General features: G+C 41.1%; 2 protein-coding genes across 3 annotated transcripts; both read left to right on the forward strand.

Annotated features, from left to right (window-relative positions):
• The first annotated feature begins 7,109 nt into the window (after window positions 1-7,109).
• On the forward strand, window positions 7,110-12,011 carry LOC111845172 (kelch-like protein 10). Its single transcript, XM_072712830.1, has 5 exons — window positions 7,110-7,395; window positions 7,823-8,312; window positions 9,178-9,792; window positions 10,035-10,184; window positions 11,190-12,011. Exons 1-5 carry the CDS (start codon window positions 7,208-7,210, stop codon window positions 11,553-11,555), a joined length of 1,809 nt encoding a protein of 602 aa, XP_072568931.1. The 5' UTR covers window positions 7,110-7,207; the 3' UTR covers window positions 11,556-12,011.
• A 626-nt stretch (window positions 12,012-12,637) lies between these two features.
• Window positions 12,638-21,166, forward strand: LOC140590898 (kelch-like protein 10). Of its 2 annotated transcripts, none has more exons than XM_072712483.1 (5): window positions 12,638-13,446; window positions 15,438-15,927; window positions 16,793-17,407; window positions 17,650-17,799; window positions 20,326-21,166. In XM_072712483.1, exons 2-5 carry the CDS (start codon window positions 15,511-15,513, stop codon window positions 20,689-20,691), a joined length of 1,548 nt encoding a protein of 515 aa, XP_072568584.1. In that variant the 5' UTR covers window positions 12,638-13,446; window positions 15,438-15,510; the 3' UTR covers window positions 20,692-21,166. The 2 variants fall into 2 exon arrangements, with proteins under 2 accessions (XP_072568584.1, XP_072568583.1); XM_072712482.1 differs by lacking the exon at window positions 12,638-13,446 and adding an exon at window positions 14,714-15,006.
• Window positions 21,167-21,203: the final 37 nt, after the last annotated feature.

The following is a 21,203-nucleotide window of genomic DNA, read 5'->3' on the forward strand; positions in this document are numbered from 1 at the left end:
CATGACTTTACTCATAAACATAATTTTTCACATGATATAAGCATGTCATTTTCATAGGAAAGTGCAGACTTTATGTTAAGAACATGCCAAACAACAAAACAAGTTTTTCTTCAAAGGAATTTTCCACACAGCGTTTAGATGTTGGATAGCTGCCAGAAGAGGCAACATTTTAGTTAGAGCAGACAGTTCGAGAAGACACTGGAAAAACTTGATTGAACTTCAGTCTCAAGAACACTATTCATTTTAGTTACTAGGAGGATTTAATTGTGATGGTCCGATTGGATTTTGTGGTTTGCCATGCACGTATATAAAGTTAGGAATGTCCTGTAATTATAAATAAATAGTAAAAAAAAGTCTTAAATTTTTTTTCTTAACAATGCAGACACATAAGAAGAATCACAAGCTACCAGCCTTGGGAGGAGGTGCTGTGGCTTAGTTGGTTAATGGAAAAAGCTCCAGTTTCTGAAGGCATCATTTTAAAAAGTCTATGTCAGTGTCTTCAAACGTATAATATAGTAAGTGTAATAGTTGGTATGTCACATGGTATTGAGCTTTGTAACAGATGTTTTGACATTGACAGAAGATGCATTATATGTTTTTAAGAAGGTACAGATCTGGCAAATAAACTACTGGTCATGGCTAGACAGAGAATAGAAGGCAGAATGGCCAGTAAGTCTCATACGAACTCCACAACAAGTGGAAGAGGTGCTTCCACTCAGGTAAGGCTGATGAGGTGGCATTTTCATGGACACTAGGGGTGGTGGCACGACAACCACCAAGTGGATGGTGAGAGGGGGCTTAATGGGTACCAGAGGGAGTCCAAAGTACCAAAGTGCTGAGCCAAACTGGAACAAGTGAAACTCCCTGAGGCCCCGGAGTCCAACTAGACTCCTTCTTCTACTTCTCCCTGCAGCAGCACCACTTGTTGCTGAGTACCAATAGTTGGGGCGAACGCTCCTGCGAGAGAGGGAGACGGGAACTCCCGTGACTGTCAAATGGGGCAGGAACGAACATGGTGACTGGACCCCCACAGTAAAGGCGGAGCTGGAGCTCAATCCAACGCTGATGCTCAGCGGAGGGAAGTGGGATGCTGCTGATTTGCATTGGCTCTGGATCAGTTGAGCAAAGAGGTGGAGTTTGTGTGCTGCTTTGGCGTGAGTGAGAGAGTAGTGGCCATCCCTGACGAATGCTGGGTATACTCCTCGAACACGCAGGCTACTCTGCAACAAGCAATTTCAGCTTGGAGTTCCAGATTAAGTGCTCACTAGTAGAGGACCTGTAGGCAGTCCCGGGGCCTCCCCAACCCTGCCACCAGGGCACGAAAATCCAGGGTGAAGCTGGTGGCTGTTTGAGTTCCCTGTCACAGATCACAGATGCAGTCGACTCACCTTCGCCCGATGACAGGGTGACTGGACAATTCACGGAAATACCACCCTGGATCCAATGACCCGACCCCACCCCACCCAAAAAAAAGGATGAATCTGTGAGGGGTGTGAAGACAGCACCATAGGAGAGTGTTTCTAAAGTAGTCAGTCACGACACAAAAGTAAGTCGTAGTAGCCTGTGCTGTCCCATAGTTATCTGGCTAGTGTAGAATCTCTGCTCTGAGTACATAGGAAGGAAGTTCCTTCCTATGTAAATATTTTACTGCAGTATTTTTTGTCTTGTTTCCTTTTGCCCATAAGTGTGAATGGTGTGAGTGTACCCTGCGATGGGTTGGGGCCCCACCCTGGGTTGTTCCCTGCCTTGTGCCCATAGCCTCCGGAATAGGCCCAGACCCCCCCGTGACCCTGAATAAGATAAGCGGTTACAGAAAATGGATGGATGGATGCAAGGGCATTTCTGGCTCATGAAAAGATTGGGGATTATGTCGTTTGCTTGGGGCTTGTACTTTATTCTGAGACACATAAGTTATTATCAATATGCATATAATGTTCAAGGAAACTGAGGTATTTAGCCATTAACGATTAAATAGCACTACTACAATTTATCATCAGATTATCATTTAATCAAAAGAAGTAATTTCTCACATCACACCTTTAGGATCATGAAGACAAATTCTACGATACATAATTATATTACGACATCCAAAATCCCAGATGATATCCCATTTCACAAGATCTAAATGATCATCCCATCCTGGGACATTCCCTGTCTTGTACCTCTAGCTTTCAGAACAGGCTCTGGACCCCCACGACCCTGAACTGAACAAGCAGGTACAGAAAATGGATACTTGGACACAGGGCTGTGGAGTCGGTAGATAAATGCTCCGACTCCGACTCCTCTGTATGTATATACTATGCTAATGTATTTTCTACATCCATTGAAGGAAAGGAAGGCAACATACATGTCATTTCACCACAGAACTACTGGCTAGGAAGCCAACACTCTACTATAATGCCAGATTAAAGACAAACACAATGAAAACAAGGTTTCAAGGGTAGCGCATAGCGAAGGGGAGCCGACGGAGCTGAGAACACACCAGATGATTTTTCAGGCGTTTGACGCGTGATGACTCGTTGAACTGCTGAAAAATCGGCAGTGCATCTGTAAATGTATGGGGGGGTTTAGGCTAGGTTCACAGTTCCCTGTAACAGTGGAACACGACACAATGGAAAGCGGTGCCGCACCTTACCTGTGCATTACGTCCCATATAGTGACGCATACAGTCAATGAAAAGCATGCTTCATGGTTACTTGACATGTTCGTTTTGTGGTAACATTATGCACTGCATGCATTGGGCTTTATTCTTACAGCAGAGAAGTAGTTCATTATGACTGTTTGTGAATTGGGACATTTCAACTTACTTTTTTAATTCCCATTTAAATTTAGTAGGAGTCGGAGTCGGTTAACTTTTTGCCGACTCCGACTCCAGGTACCCAAAATTGTCTCCGACTCCGACTCCTCGACTCCGACTCCACAGCCCTGCTTGGACATACTGTATTCAGTTCAACTTGATAGACATGCTCTCCTGTGGTCTGGAAGCATAACGACCCCTAAAACATTAATAACACCAGTTGCGAGCTAAAGAAATAATACAAATAAAGCGATGTACCTGTATACCAAGCTCATCTCAACCTGTATCCGCGGCATACTTCTTAAATGGCGCACCGGTCGACGCCAATCAGTGAATCTTACCGTCTCTATTTTTGCTCAAATTGGGGAGGAGATTTCAATACTGTGTTTAATGAAACTATTGATAGATGGCCTCCTAGGACTAGATCGAGCCCTTCTAGTAAATTGAATAATGTATGTTTGCGATTGGGTCTTACTGATGTGTGGCGGTGTAAGAACCCAGACAGGGAAGAATATACATGGAGTAATAAGGACTCATCTCTTCATTCTCGTATTGACTATTGGTTGGTGTCTAATGATTTAACTAATAATGTGACCTCTGTATTGATAGAACCTTGTATAATGACGGATCATAAAGGAGTATTTATAAAAATTAATATGGTACATGATAAATCAGTCAAAAAGCATAACGGTTATTGGAAATTAAACAACAAATTGCTTGAAAATGAAGGTTTAAAGGAAAACATTAAAGGCATTATTGAAAAGTATAGAAAAATTGCAGATTTAGAGAAATCATATGGAAAGTATTGGGAATTAATGAAGTTTGGTATTAGAACAGCATATATTAATCAAGGAAAATTGGAAACGAAAAATAAAAAAATTAAAGAAAAATCAATTATTAATGATATTTTAAATTTGTGTAAAAAAAAAGGAAGATTTGACTGTTTGTGAGTTACAAAAACTGGATTTATTGCAAATTGAATTAGATAAGGTTTATGAGGACAAAGCAAGAGGAGCATTTATTAGAACTAGACTTAAATGGTTAGAAAAAGGGGAAAAAAATACAAAATATTTTTTTGGCCTCGAAAAAAGAAACAGTGATTTTGCCTCAATCTCGAAATTAATGATTAACAACAAATTAGTAGATAACTCCTCAGTTATTTCAAAATATGTTGCTCAGTTTTTTAGTAATTTGTATTCTTCCATATCAGCTTCTTCTGACATTGACATTTTTTTAAATAGCTTGATGTGTGATGTGAAAAAAATTGATCAAAACTTTCAGAATGTTTGTGATAAAGAAATAGACATTGAAGAGTTGAGAGAGTGCATTGACTTACTAAAGAATAACAAATCTCCAGGCAATGATGGGCTAACCGGCGATTTTTATAAGACTTTTGCCAAAGAACTTTCACCCTTTTTATTATTAGTATTTGTAGAAGCTATACAAAATGGTGAATTGCCTGTTTCATTAAAGCAAGGGGTTATAACACTGATTCCCAAACCTAATAAAGACAAATTATTCATTGAAAATTGGAGGCCTATTAGTTTGCTAAATACTGACAGTAAACTATTTGCAATGATTTTTGCTAGAAGACTGAAGCAAGGTTTAGACAAAATAATTGATATAGAACAGTCTGGGTTTATGAATGGTCGTCATATCAAGAATAACATTAGATTAGTTTTAGATATGAATGATTATAATCACTTTATTGAGGATGATAGCTTTGTTTTATTTATTGATTTTTATAAAGCCTTTGATACAGTGATTCATGGTTTTATTTTCAAAGTTATTAAATTATTTGGTTTTGGAGATATGTTTTTGAAAGCAGTTAAAACATTGTATAGTGGGTGTAATAGTTCTGTTAAACTTGCTCATGGTACTTCACAAAGATTTGATATTCATCGTGGCATTAGGCAAGGATGCCCTCTCTCTCCCTTTTTATTTTTGTTAGTCACTCAAGTCTTAGCATCGCATATAAAAAGAAATCAATTTAATGGTATCACAGCTTTAGGTGTACAATTTAAACTTAGTCAGTTTGCGGATGACACTACAGTGTTTTTGAAAAACAAATTTGAAATACCGAAAATAATTAGATATATTGAGGAATTCACTGATGTATCAGGCCTTAAAATGAACTTAGATAAATCTGTATTATTTCCCCTTAAAGATTGCTCCTTTACAGAAATAGAGAATATTCCAGTTAAACATAAACTAACATACTTAGGTGTAATCATTTGTAAAAATGAAAAACAAAGAAGTCAGTTCAATTTTGAGCCAATTATTGAGAAAACTAAAAAGAAATTCAATTTGTGGTTAATGCGGGATCTCTCAATATTTGGAAGGGTATTATTGTCCAAGGCGGAAGGTATATCTAGATCGGTGTATACGTCATTATCGTTAGATGTACCTCCTAAGATTATTAAAGATCTAGATCAAATTCTTTATGACTTTATTTGGAGGAAAAAACCACATTATTTGAAAAAAGGGGTAATTTGTAATCCTAAAGAGCAAGGGGGACTGGAGGTCTTGGATTATAATACGCTTAATGACACTTTTAAAATTAAATGGTTAATAGAGTTTTTGAAGAATAGAGAAAGTCCTTGGAATGTATTTCCTAATTATATATTTAACACGCTGGGAGGCATAGATTTTTTGTTAAAATGTCATTTTTCTGTTGACAAAATTCCTGTTAAATTGGCTGGTTTTCACAGACAAGCCCTGTTAGCATGGCAATTGGTGTATAAGCACAATTTTTCACCCCACAACTATTTCATATGGAATAACAAAGATATATTATTTAAAAACAAATCTTTATTCTATCATACTTGGTTCAATGAAGGTATTCTTTTAGTAAGACAGTTATTTAATTCTCATGGATACTTGTTGTCATATACTGAATTTCTTCAAAAATTTCGATTACCAATTAGACCAAGAGATTTTGCTATTGTTATTGACGCAATTCCAAAAAGTGTGACAATACTTTTAAAAAATTATATTTCAGAAGGAATCAGCATGGTTAATCCTTGTGGAAACATTTTCATTGGAAATGTTGACGTGTTAAAACAAAAGTGTAGTAATAAGATTATAAGGAATGCTCTTCGTTCTGTGTCTTTACCTGCAGCAAGATTTTTCTGGTCTTCTTTATTTGATAATATCTCTTGGGTTAAAGCATGGAATCTGTCAAATAAGTTTTGTATCAATAACAAAATTAAAGAAGTGTCTTACAAAATACTTCATAAAATTTATCCTGCCAAGCATACTTTGGAAAGATTTAAGCTTAATATTTCATATACCTGTGAGTTTTGTGGTCAAGAAAAAGAAACCATTTTGCATATTTTTTTTCATTGTATTTACTCAAGAGTATTTTGGAAAGATATGGAATTCTATATTAGCAGAAAAATGGAATGTATGATAGAAATTTGTATATTTGATGTGCTTTTTTATACGGAAAGTGAAAGGTTGAATTGTAAAGAACAACATATTATACATTTGTTTATTTTATTAGGAAAATTCCATATACATAAGAAAAAGTGGGCTCGGTGTAAACCAAATTTTTCTCATTTTATTAACGACTTTAAATTGTATGTAAATCTCCTGGAACAAACAAAAAACAAAAAAGCACTGAAAACATGTAATGCTCTAAAATTATTGAAATTTATGTAATGTATTTTCTTTTCTTTTTTTTTCTATTTTATTCCTTCTTTTTCTCTAGCAGCTAATGTTAACTTTACATGATTGTGTAATACCTCTTGTTCCTGTGGCACTGAGTTAATAATAATAAAAAAAAAATAAAAAATTTTTGCTCAAACACAGCCTACTAGGGAGGCGTTTAGTGTGATTACTTGCTAACTGGTTAACCACAAGCACCGGAGCTAACTTGGAGGTTACGATTAAATGCGGGGGAAATAGATGTAATTAGCGGAACAAGAAATTAGCAAAACGAATTATTTCTGTACTTAAATTACATTTAATGAACACAATGTTTATATAGCTTGCGCCTCAATATTTCTGCATCTGAAAATTCGGTTGCTAACCAATAGTTTTGTCTAATGTCGCCGTTGAAACTTTCCATCTTCCCCGTGCACCGTGCAGCGGTTGATTACTCCTCCGTCATTCAGAGGTTACAAATCAAATTCCGCTCTGTCACGCATTCATAACACAAAACAAAACAAATTCTGATCGAAGATAAACACAGTATACATTTCCCAAAAGTGCCGTCTAAAGCATTTAATACTGCTGATTGTACAAGAATTTTTTTCTTCAATAAATTCGGCAGCACAAACGTCGTGAACTTAAAAATACGTATTTTTAGAACCTCGTGACGCAATAACAGTGCGGAGCGTGTCTGTTCTAGAATATATACAACGTGTAAGTCAATTGCTGGCCATTTCAGAAAAATAAGCAAGAGAAATGGACGTGCCATCCACTTCTGAAAAAATGCAAAGATATAACAGGAAGGGGGACATGATGTCCCCTACCTTTGCTATTTTCAATCAGCTGCGGCTGGCAGGAAAACACTGTGACGTGATCCTTCAGACCGATGGCATTGATTTCAAAGCCCACAAAATAATTCTGTGTGGTGTCAGCACCTATTTCCAGTGAGTAACTGTGACCCATATATGTTAATGATGCCAAAACTAGAAGGACTGAAATTATTCGCCCTTTACAATGACTTCTTACTGGTAATAAGTGTTTTAAAATGCATCTTTCTGTTTTATTATTCTAGCTAGCACAGGGTGAACTGGAAATATTTCCATGCTACATTATTAAGTGTACTAGCTTAACTTTTGACATACAATTATAATGATTTCAGGCAAAAACAAATATTCCAAGGGAACATCCCTTCTACTTTCAGTGAAAAATATTCAGAGGGGAGCCTCCACCTGGAAAAAAAATAAAAATCCCTAGCTATGGTAGATTTCCATTTGGCGGTCTCTAGTTCAAAAAAGTCAGAAAACTCCTTTTTTTAACCATGTCTGCAAAAGTCCTACTTATAAAATTAGTAATTTCCGTATTGTTTTTCAGAGCTCTGTTCTCCAGTGGCTGGACTGTCCCAGAAGAGTGCAGGTACAAAATCCCAGGGATTTCTCCAGAGATAATGAGCTTGATCCTGGAGTATGCCTACACGTACTCTGTGCTCATCACGGTCAACAACGTCGAGAGTCTGCTGGAGGCTGCTGACCATTTCAACATCGTCAGCCTCGTGGAGGGCTGCAGCGACTTTCTGGAGGGCCAACTCTGCCTGGAGAACTGCATTGGCATTTGTAATATTGCCAGTGTCTACTGCTGTGCTGAGCTGCATCAGACCGCCTACCAGTTCCTCCTGCAAAACTTCACGGAGGTCGCCAGGACCTCAATGGAATTCCTGGAGCTCAGCCTTTCCCAGCTCTGTGAGATGCTGGAAAAGGATGAGCTTAACGTGAGGCAGGAGGATGTGGTCTTCGATGCCATCCTTCGCTGGATCATGTATGATCCTGCCAACCGCAAGGCACATATTGCTGTGTTATTGTCCAAGGTAATTATGATTATTTATTGTCATTGACATGTAGACATAAGAATGGAATGCTAACATAGTTGAGTCCAGAGCTCTTATTACTGTAACTCGAGAGTAAACCTCCATTTACATGAATCTGTCACAACTCGGACCGGGGAAGCAGGAGCAGGGAGACCTAGTATTGGGGAATGAGGGATTTGTTATGGAGACCGACAAAGCAGGGCACAAAACAGAAGTCGGATGTCAATGACCGAACTGGGGAAAACATGCCTGATACAGACTTAAATACATAGGACTAATCAACAACAAGGAGAAACAATTGATAAACACTCGGGCTCCACACGGGGTTAACGAGGGGGTGTGGCTCACGGAAAGAGCGGACGATCGGGGCAGGACAAATCTACAACCTAGGAGTCTAAGTAGTCATGCAGCATTCTTAGATGCTTGTGCATAAACAACTATGTTACTGGCTTATGCATTTATTATGCTGTAATTTTTATCATTATAGTATAAAAGGTTTACTGTAAAACAGTATGTTGTGTTACGCATAGTGTATAACCACATTCTGTGATGTTTACACAATGATGAATTCGCCTAACGATGCATTTCTCAGAGCGTCATTAAGTGACGGCTGACTGTATTACAACTGGCAGTACAGTCCAATCAAGAAATTAAAGGAAAACATAACACACTCAAATGTCTTGCATTGAATAAGTGTTAACTGTCATATCTGAGACTTTCAAGGTAAATGACTGAAGCATTGTGAAAATGGCAAAATTTGCACTTGCTGTTGTATCCTTTATTTTAAGAGTTGCTCTTTTCCAGAGATATGCAAAAAGGCAGTAAAGAACTCATGGAAATTCTCTTCATCTGCTTCTCTGTGTAGGTGCGGTTGGCTCAGATGGAGGCAGAATGCTTTATGAGGATTGTGCAGAATAATGAGCTTGTGAGGAACAGTGAGGAGTGCAAGCCCATTATTGTCAGCACCATTGAGGCCATGTATGACCTCGATGTGAATGCTCCTCAGTATTCTGTCTTCGAAAACCCTCTGACCCGCCCACGTCTCCCGTCTGATATCTTGTTGACCATTGGTGGCTGGAGTGACACCCCGACCAACAAGATGGAAGCCTATGACACCCGGGCCGATCGCTGGGTAGAAGTGTCAGAGGAGGGGCTGGACCCCCGGGCCTTCCATGGCACCGCTTACCTGAACGGCTTCGTGTACTGTGTCGGGGGCTATGACGGGAGATCCACCTTGAACAGCGTGTGCAAGTTCGACCCTGTCACACGGACTTGGCACCAGGTGGCCCCCATGCACTCGCGCCGCTGTTACGTCAGCGTGGCCGTGCTCGACGGCTTCATCTACGCCATGGGCGGCTTTGATGGCATCGGGCGCCTGAACACAGTGGAGCGGTACGACCCTGAATCCAACAGATGGACCCTTATCCAACCCATGAGTGAATCACGAAGTCATGCCTGTGCCACCACACTTCATGGGAAGGTGGGTCAGTTGGGGACATCCAGCTGTGTTTGCCCTCATTTTCCCCTAGAAACTGATTATTTTACACATCCAGCAGCTGCTTTCTCTTCATATTGCAGATTTTAATCTAGAATTGCTAAATTCACTAAGCTTGTCTTTGGAAGAAACTTAAATGGCCTAGCATTATTGGTCTGCACTAGCATCAGCATCCATATAAGTCATATAAAACAGAAGTGTATTCACTTTTACAATGGTTTGCCTAGGTGTACATCTGTGGGGGCTACAATGGGATTCAGTGTCTGTCTACCGCTGAGTGCTATGACCCACGGACCAAACGCTGGACCCCTATCACTCCAATGAGAGTTCCCCGATGTGGTGTTGGAGTCATAGCATACAATGATAAAATCTACGCGGTGAGTGACTCCTTTCTTGTATGTTCTTGTTAGGGCTGTCAATAGATTAAAATATTCAATCGTGATTAATCGCACAACTATCCATAGTTAATCACAAATTAATCGCAAATTAAATCATGAATAATTCTCTACTCTCATAGAGAATGACTTTGAGGAAGATGTAAATTATGTAGTTAAGACATCACAGAAGCGCGCGACAGACCGCCTCATTCACATATAGCTAAAGAAATACCTAAATGAAAAATAATAATAGTAACCCATAAATAAATTATTTATATTAATGAAAGTATTATTATAATATGTTAAGACATGAAAATGCGAATGCGTCTATCGTTCTGAGAAGAGCCGCAGCCTAGTATGGTATTTAAGACTAGATGTACTTTGGTGGTAACTCATTTCACATTGACATTAACTGCAAATAACTTTGGTCTTGTAGATAGACCCATCTAACAGTGTTTTGAAGCTTAACCTGCCATTCAAAATACCTTCTCCTTTGTTAATTATTTTTTCTGAGCTGCCATCCAACTCAACACGCGTTAATGGCATCAAAAAAATTAGTCATGTTATAATGAATTCCCGTTGACTCGCTATTATTGTGTTAACTTTGACAGCCCTAGTTCTTGTATATATTGTACAATCAATTGCACAACAAGGACAGTATGTTATGTATGTTTCTAGTAGCCTAATTAAAGATGTGTTTTTACTTGTTAAAAAAATGATAAAGTATAAATATCTCTGTTTTACATATTTATTAAATTAAAATATTAAAGTAAAAAGAGTTCTTGTATCGGAACCTGTATCCGAACTGAAAGAATGTGGCCTATCAACCCATCTCCAGTCCACACATTTTCAATGGCTTTTTTGTGCATAAATCACTTTGATAAATGAGGCCCCTGGTTGCTTAGGCCTAAAATTCCTTAAGCAATGAGTTCATGACTTTGGGAAAGTTGATGTTTGCCCATTCCTTTGGTATCCGAGTGATCATTTACTTTTGGCATCCCCCAGGTTGGCGGTTCTGATAGGTCCAGTTGCTTGCGGAGTGTGGAGGCCTATGACCCGTTGACAAACCGCTGGTGTGCTGTGGCCCCCATGTTCAACCCGCGCCAAGGTTTTGGCATCGAGGTGCTGGATGACCTTATGTTCGTGGTGGGTGGTTTCAATGGGCTCGAAATCACCTGTAAAGTGGAGTGCTATGATGAGAAGACAGGCAGCTGGTACCGCGCCCAGGATATGGCCATATCCCGCAGTGCCCTCAGCTGCTGCATAGTGCCTGCACTCCCCAGCATCATAGAGTATGCTGCCCCACGTGAGCCCCTGGTGGTCGCCCAGCATATAACACCATCCACCACCAACAACCTGCCCAATGGGTAACCTGCACTACCCAAGCCCCCCCACCCCCAAATCCATCCCATCCATCCATCCATTCATCTCCTACCGCTTTTCCGGGTCGGGTCGTGGGGGCAGCAGCCTAAGCCACCTCGTCCAGCACCTCCGGGGAAATCCCCAGGCGTTCCCAGGATTGCCGAGAGACAGTCTCTCCAGCATGTCCTGGGTCTTCCCCGGGGCGTCCACCCAGTGGGACATGCCAAATACACCTCAACAGGGAAGCGTCCAGGAGGCATCCTGACCAAATGCCGAGCCACCTCATCTGGCTCCTCTCGATGCAGAGGAGCAGCGGCTCTACTCTGAGTCCCTCCCGAATGACTGAGCTCCTCACCCTACCTCTAAGGGAGAGCCTAGCCACCCCTGCGGAAGAAACTCATTTTGGCCGCTTGTATTCACTGTATTTTATATAAAGTTGTTTTATTTTTGCCACTATTGTATATGAAATGTTTTGTATAAAATATAATCATCGCATGCAAAATTGAGTTTATGTGCTTATATGCATACTTTTGGTAGTTGGTCCATAGCTTTCACCAGATTCAAATAGGGGTCCATGACTTAAAAAAGTTAAGAACCACTGTGCCAGAGGAAAGAGTTCATAATGAATGAGATCAAGGTGAACAGCAGTGGGCTGGAGAAAGAAAGTGATGCAGAACAAAGAATTTGAAGCGGTAGGACAGAGAAAGTGTTGAAGAATTGCATTGGCTGGCATGTATCACAGCCATAACTTTGTAAGGGTATACTAAGTGACAACTGGCAGAGGGGGTCAGCACTTGCCCAAGGTTGGCATAGTGGTTGGCACTGGGGCTTAGTTGTTAAAGCGCCTGCCTTATAAACAAATGATCCTGGGTTCAAATCCCAGCAGTGCCTTGAAGCTGCTACAAGAGACCTGAGGATATGTGGCTCTTGCCCATTTTCCATTGAAAACAATGTTAGTGGGGGAAAAGCGCTCAGAAGAAAATGACTTGATCCAGATGAGGCTTGTTCTCACCATGCCCCCCTCACCATTTTTTTCAAGGTGTGTAAATGCTCTAATTTGGTGATTGCTAGAAACACGTTGTCTACACAAAACTCTTGGCTGCAAACATTGCTTTCCTGAAGTAGCGGATCAGTGAAATCCAGCTGAAGTTTCAGCAGATTTTCATTACCTCATGTGTTGCATGAAGCAACAAGGGAGTTCTGACTGAATTACATAATGAAGACTGCAGAATGGGGTTGGTTCTTAAACAACGTTTCTGCTGTCATGCTACTGTTTTTAGTAGTTGGCCAATATCTGAATTACTAGCCAGTCTCAGATCGAGTTGCCCCAAGGTGCTTTTCATGGGGGTGTTGTGATATATTACATCATAATTAAGATAGAATTGCAGAAAAACTGGCAAAAGGGAAGACAAAGAAATGAAAGAAAGAAAGCCAAATGACAACAGAGGAGAGGAACCAAAAGCTCCCATGAAGGGAGAAAAAAGACCTCTGGGAGTTCAAGGTCAACTGGCTGCCCAATCCCACTGGGCATGCTAACATTATAGAAAGAGTGGGCTAGTTTGCTAAAAGCAAAATTGTACTCTGTGATCAAGGTCAATGCCAACGTTCCTCAGTGAGTCAGTTCTCCATGCCACAGTGTAGGGTTGCAGATCGAATTTTACACCCAAGACCGTACAGTTTGTAAGTCGCATCCACAGTGTCAGCCCTCCATGGAATTAAACCAGTACTCCAGCTGAATTGGTGCCCACCCCAGGCACCATCCAGACATGTAGGAAGGAAGGCAGAGAGAATGGGGGGTCAGAACCTGTATAGACACAGTAATGGACAAGCAGAGCAGCATCCGCAACGACAGTCAGACTTCTGCTGTTGACCCAGAGGGAAGAGTAGTATGATGGGAGAGGTGGGTGATGAAGTTTTTACTTAAAGAAAACACAGCAAAGCAAAAAAATAACAAACTTCCCCCAGACTCATTACCAAACATGCTTCAATATCTAAACACATGGATGGCTGGATTTCCCTTAAAACTCGAATGACCCAGGAGCCATATTTTAACTTACCAAACACAAAGAAAGTTTACTTTTGCGCGTAAGAGTTTAAAACACAAGCAGGTTCTTGATAAAAGACATACTCTCCTGTGGTCTGGAAGCATAACGACCCCTAAAACATTAATAACACCAGTTGCGAGCTAAAGAAATAATACAAATAAAGCCATGAATCCCAAGCTCATCTCAACCTGTATCCGGGGCATACTTTTTAAATGGCGCACCGGTCGACGCCAATCAGTGAACCTTACCGTCTCTATTTTTGCTCAAACACAGCCTACTAGGGAGGTGTTTACAGTGATCACTTGCTAACTTGTTAACCACAAGCACCGGTGCTAACTTGGAGGTTACGATTAAATGCGGGGGAAATTGATGTAATTAGCAGAACAAAAAATTAGCAAAACGAATTATTTCTGTACTTAAATTACATTTAATGAACACAGTGTTTATTTAGCTTGCGCCTCAATATTTCTGCATCTGAAAATTCGGTTGCTAACCAATAGTTTTGTCTAATGTCGTCGTTGAAACTTGCCAGCGCTTACTAGCGGAATAACGTTAAAATCGTTTTTATTCTTCGAAACCGAAAGACAGAAATATTAACATGTCGCGGGTCGTGTGAATAAAATATAAATAAAAGGCTGTGTCCCGTTTTGACTGCGATCCCCCCCCCCAACTATAAGGACTAATTAAAGAACGACATGTTCATCCTCCATTGTTGTGAGGTGGCGGTGTGGTTTACGATTATGTGGGAAGTTTAATCTACGAGCTTTTGCGTCTCTCATACTAATTTAGCATAAAGGTGCCAGTACACGATACTGATACTGAAATATCAAAGAAGACTGCATAAGTTTTAAAAACTGGAGCGTTTAATCTGGGTGCGCGCGATTTCCATCTTCCCCATGCACCGTGCAGCGGTTGATTACTCCTCCGTCATTCAGAGGTTACAAATCAAATTCCGCTCTGTCACGCATTCATAACACAAAACAAAACAAATTCTGATCGAAGATAAACACAGTATACATTTCCCAAAAGTGCCGTCTAAAGCATTTAATACTGCTGATTGTACAAGAATTTTTTTCTTCAATAAATTCGGCAGCACAAACGTCATGAACTTAAAAATACGTATTTTTAGAACCTCGTGACGCAAAAACAGTGCGGAGCGTGTCTGTTCTAGAATATATACAACGTACAAGTCAATTGCTGGCCATTTCAGAAAAATAAGCAAGAGAAATGGACGTGCCATCCACTTCTGAAAAAATGCAAAGATATAACAGGAAGGGGGACATGATGTCCCCTACCTTTGCTATTTTCAATCAGCTGCGGCTGGCAGGAAAACACTGTGACGTGATCCTTCAGACCGATGGCATTGATTTCAAAGCCCACAAAATAATTCTGTGTGGTGTCAGCACCTATTTCCAGTGAGTAACTGTGACCCATATATGTTAATGATGCCAAAACTAGAAGGACTGAAATTATTCGCCCTTTACAATGACTTCTTACTGGTAATAAGTGTTTTAAAATGCATCTTTCTGTTTTATTATTCTAGCTAGCACAGGGTGAACTGGAAATATTTCCATGCTACATTATTAAGTGTACTAGCTTAACTTTTGACATACAATTATAATGATTGGAGGCAAAAACAGATATTCCAAGGGAACATCCCTTCTACTTTCAGTGAAAAATATTCAGAGGGGAACCTCCACCGGGAAAAAAAATTAAAATCCCTAGCTATGGTAGATTTCCATTTGGCGGTCTCTAGTTCAAAAAAGTCAGAAAACTCCTTTTTTAACCATGTCTGCAAAAGTCCTACTTACTGTATAAAATTAGTAATTTCCGTATTGTTTTTCAGAGCTCTGTTCTCCAGTGGCTGGACTGTCCCAGAAGGGTGCAGGTACAAAATCCCAGGGATTTCTCCAGAGATAATGAGCTTGATCCTGGAGTATGCCTACACGTACTCTGTGCTCATCACGGTCAACAACGTTGAGAGTCTGCTGGAGGCTGCTGACCATTTCAGCATCCTCAGCCTCGTGGAGGGCTGCAGCGACTTTCTGGAGGGCCAGCTCTGCCTGGAGAACTGCATTGGCATTTGTAATATTGCCAGTGTCTACTGCTGTGCTGAGCTGCATCAGACCGCCTACCAGTTCCTCCTGCAAAACTTCACGGAGGTCGCCAGGACCTCAATGGAATTCCTGGAGCTCAGCCTTTCCCAGCTCTGTGAGATCCTGGAAAAGGATGAGCTTAACGTGAGGCAGGAGGATGTGGTCTTCGATGCCATCCTTCGCTGGATCATGTATGATCCTGCCAACCGCAAGGCACATATTGCTGTGCTATTGTCCAAGGTAATTATGGTTATTAATTGTCATTGACATGTAGACATAAGAATGGAATGCTAACATAGTTGAGTCCAGAGCTCTTATTACTGTAACTCGAGAGTAAACCTCCATTTACATGAATCTGTCACAACTCGGACCGGGGAAGCAGGAGCAGGGAGACCTAGTATTGGGGAATGAGGGATTTGTTATGGAGACCGACAAAGCAGGGCACAAAACAGAAGTCGGATGTCAATGACTGAACTGGGGAAAACATGCCTAATGCAGACTTAAATACATAGGACTAATCAACAACAAGGGGAAACAATTGATAAACACTCAGATTCCACACGGGGTTAACGAGGGGGTGTGGCTCACGGAAGGAGCGGACGATCGAGGCAGGACAAATCTACAACCTAGGAGTCTAAGTAGTCATGCACCATTCTTAGATGCTTGTACATAAACAACTATGTTACTGGCTTATGTATTTATTATGCTGTAATTTTTATCATTATAGTATAAAAGGTTTACTGTAAAACAGTATGTTGTGTTACGCATAGTGTATAACCACATTCTGTGATGTTTACACAATGATGAATTCGCCTAACGATGCATTTCTCAGAGCGTCATTAAGTGACGGCTGACTGTATTACAACTGGCAGTACAGTCCAATCAAGAAATTAAAGGAAAACATAACACACTCAAATGTCTTGCATTGAATAAGTGTTAACTGTCATATCTGAGACTTTCAAGGTAAATGACTGAAGCATTGTGAAAATGGCAAAATTTGCACTTGCTGTTGTATCCTTTATTTTAAGAGTTGCTCTTTTCCAGAGATATGCAAAAAGGCAGTAAAGAACTCATGGAAATTCTCTTCATCTGCTTCCCTGTGTAGGTGCGGTTGGCTCAGATGGAGGCAGAATACTTTATGAGGATTGTGCAGAATAATGAGCTTGTGAGGAACAGTGAGGAGTGCAAGCCCATTATTGTCAGCACCATTGAGGCCATGTATGACCTTGATGTGAATGCTCCTCAGTATTCTGTCTTCGAAAACCCTCTGACCCGCCCACGTCTCCCGTCTGATATCTTGTTGACCATTGGTGGCTGGAGTGACACCCCGACCAACAAGATGGAAGCCTATGATACCCGGGCCGATCGCTGGGTGGAAGTGTCACAGGAGGGGCTGGACCCCCGGGCCTTCCATGGCACCGCGTACCTGAACGGCTTCGTGTACTGTGTCGGGGGCTGTGACGGGAGATCCACTTTAAACAGCGTGTGCAAGTTCGACCCTGTCACAAGGACTTGGCACCAGGTGGCCCCCATGCACTCGCGCCGCTGTTACGTCAGCGTGGCCGTGCTCGACGGCTTCATCTACGCCATGGGCGGCTTTGATGGCATCGGGCGCCTGAACACAGTGGAGCGGTACGACCCTGAATCCAACAGATGGACCCTTATCGAACCCATGAGTGAATCACGAAGTGATGCTTGTGCCACCACACTTCATGGGAAGGTGGGTCAGTTGGGGACATCCAGCTGTGTTTGCCCTCATTTTCCCCTGGAAACTGATTATTTTACACATCCAGCAGCTGCTTTCTCTTCATATTGCAGATTTTAATCTAGAATTGCTAAGTTCACTAAGCTTGTCTTTGGAAGAAATTTAAATGGCCTAGCATTATTGGTCTGCACTAGCATCACCATCCATATAAGTCATATAAAACAGAAGTGTATTCACTTTTACAATGGTTTGCCTAGGTGTACATCTGTGGGGGCTATAATGGGATTCAGTGTCTGTCTACCGCTGAGTGCTATGACCCACGGACCAAACGCTGGACCCCTATAACTCCAATGAGAGTTCCCCGATGTGGTGTTGGAGTCATAGCACACAATGACAAAATCTACGCGGTGAGTGATTCCTTTCTTGTATGTTCCTGTTAGGGCTGTCAATAGATTAAAATATTCAATCATGATTAATCGCACAACTATCCATAGTTAATCACAAATTAATCGCAAATGAAATCATGAATTTATTCAACATTTACCATTAAGGGATCTTTTTCAAGCGTTAATATTCTTATCAATATTAGAGTTGGCAAGGCATGATTGCTTTTTGCAAATGTATGCATTTGTTATTGGAAATCAGTTACCAACAATAAACAACAGCAAAGATTGTCAGCAAAAAGGTCGGCAACCTTTTTAAAGCAAAAAACCATTTTATCCTAAATGGCTGACTCAAGTTTTGCAAAGAGCCCCAATGGATAGAGAATAGGGTTTGAGATATGATTTTTAATGCAATATTGGTATATATGCATTTAACACAAAAACAAAACTTCAAGTACTTACAAAAAATAAAGAAATACAATTTCGGGGGGTTCTCAGATTTAAATCACTTGGACGCGTAACAGCGCAAAGGTGACTAATATCACAATATTGTTCAGCTATGTATCGATAGTCTTCACCCTCACCCAAGTTCGTTTGGCTCTGCAGTTGTCTGCCCTTCACTCTCCACTTCACTACTTGTAACTGTGCTGACCGAGCAGTGCAAAACATCCTCATCACTCCAAACTCAGCTGGCCATAATATGTAAATCTGAGAAAATATAATAATTTTATGAAGATCTGGGAAGGCGTGGTGACGATTTACTATGAAAAATATGTGAAAGAATTACGAATCCCAATAAACTTAATAAACCTATATCCAATCTTGAACACTGAAGAAAACTGCGGAAAGCATACCATTTGACCGGAGACGTACTCTCATAGAGAATGACTTTGAGGAAGATGTAAATTATGCCGTTAAGACATCACAGAAGCGCGCGATGGACTGCCTCATTCACATATAGCTAAAGAAATACCTAAATGAAAAATAATAATAGTAACCCATAAATAAATCATTTATATTAATGAAAGTATTATTATAATATGTTAAGACATGAAAATGTGAATGCGTCATTATTTTTTCTGAGCTGCCATCCAACTCTACAACAGCGTTTTAGTGCCACCTTAAAAAAAAATAAAAAATCTAAGATTACGAGATTAAACTCGTAATATTTCGAGAATAAACTCGAAACTACGAGAATAAAGTCGAAAGCTTACGAGAAAAAAGTCGAAATATTACGAGAATAAAGAAGAAAAATCACAGAATTGCGAGAAACTATGGATGTGGAGGATCTGGTTAAGTCCTACTTTAGGTTAGGATTTAGCAATGAGGAAATTCTTTGTCTTTTGGCCCATCAGCACGGACTTATAATTAGTAAAAGGACACTGCAGCGGTTATGTAGGAAACTTAATTTATTCAGAAGAAAAAATCAGACAGACATTGAGGAAATTGCCTCTTTTGTGCAGTCTGAAATGGCGACCAGTGGTCGACTCCAGGGATATCGATGGTTACATCTGCGTGCTATTCGAAGAGGATATGTTGTTTCTCAAGAGACTATGAGGATGATGATCAAAGCAATCGACCCTGAAGGAGTTGAACACCGGCGCGCTCGACGTCTCCGACGTCGCCAGTACTTCAGCCGCGGTCCCAATGCATTGTGGCATATGGATTCATACGATAAACTCAAGCCGTACGGCATCGCAATTAATGGTTGCATTGGCGGCTTCAGTCGGTTTGTGTTGTGGATGGAAGCGTACAATACAAACAGTGACCCCAAAGTTATTGCCGACTACTACATTTCCACTGTAACCCGCATCCGGGGTTGTCCAGAGCGATTGCGCGCCGACCCAGGAACGGAAAATGGACACTACGAGTTTATTCTCGTAATATTTTGACTTTATTCTCGTAATATTTCGACTTTTTTTCTCGTAACATTTCGACTTTATTCTCGTAGTTTCAAGTTTATTCTCGAAATATTACAAATTTAATCTCGTAATCTTAGATTTTTAATTTTTTTTAAAGGTGGCACTAAAACGCCGTCGTACAACTCAACATGCGTTAATGGCATCAAAAAAATTAGTCATGTTATAATGAATTCCCGTTGACTCGCTATTATCGCGTTAACTTTGACAGCCCTAGTTCTTGTATATATTGTACAATCAATTGCACAACAAGGACAGTATGTTATGTATGTTTCTAGTAGCCTAATTAAAGATGTGTTTTTACTTGTTAAAAAAATGATAAAGTATAAATATTTCTGTTATACATATTTATTATATTAAAATAATAAAGTAAAAAGAGTTCTTGTATCGGAACCTGTATCCCTATTGACAGTATCGGAATCCGATCCGAACTGAAAGAATGTGGCCTATCAACCCATCCCCAGTCCACACATTTTCAATGGCTTTTTTGTGCATAAATCACTTTGATAAATGAGGCCCCTGGCTGCTTAGGCCTAAAATTCCTTAAGCAATGAGTTCATGACTTTGGGAAAGTTGATGTTTGCCCATTCCTTTGGTATCTGAGTGATCATTTACTTTTGGCATCCCCCAGGTTGGCGGTTCTGATAGGTCCAGTTGCTTGCAGAGTGTGGAGGCCTATGACCCGTTGACAAACCGCTGGTGTGCTGTGGCCCCCATGTTCAACCCGCGCCAAGGTTTTGGCATCGAGGTGGTGGATGACCTTATGTTCGTGGTGGGTGGTTTCAATGGGCTCGAAATCACCTGTAAAGTGGAGTGCTATGATGAGAAGACAGGCAGCTGGTACCGCGCCCAGGATATGGCCATATCCCGCAGTGCCCTCAGCTGCTGCATAGTGCCTGCACTCCCCAGCATCATAGAGTATGCTGCCCCACGTGAGCCCCTGGTGGTCGCCCAGCATATAACACCATCCACCACCAACAACCTGCCCAATGGGTAACCTGCACTACCCCAGCCCCCCCACCCCCAAATCCATCCCATCCATCCATCCATCCATCCATCTCCTACCGCTTTTCCGGGTCGGGTCGTGGGGGCAGCAGCCTAAGCAGGGAAACCCAGACTTCCCTCTCCCCAGCCACCTCGTCCAGCACCTCCGGGGAAATCCCCAGGCATTCCCAGGATAGCCGAGAGACATAGTCTCTTCAGTGTGTTCTGGGTCTTCCCCGGGGCGTCCATCCATTGGGACATGGCAAAAACGCCTCATCAGGGAAGCGTCCAGGAGGCATCCTGACCAAATGCCGAGCCACCTCATCTGGCTCCTCTCGATGCGGAGGAGCAGCGGCTCTACTCTGAGTCCCTCCCGAATGACTGAGCTCCTCACCCTATCTCTAAGGGAGAGCCCAGCCACCCTGCGGAGGAAACTCATTTTGGCCGCTTGTATTCACTGTATTTTATATAAACTTGTTTTATTTTTGCCACTATTGCATATGAAATGTTTTGTATAAAATATAA

This window comes from Paramormyrops kingsleyae, chromosome 5, assembly GCF_048594095.1.
Source record: "Paramormyrops kingsleyae isolate MSU_618 chromosome 5, PKINGS_0.4, whole genome shotgun sequence".
Lineage (NCBI taxonomy): Eukaryota > Metazoa > Chordata > Actinopteri > Osteoglossiformes > Mormyridae > Paramormyrops > Paramormyrops kingsleyae.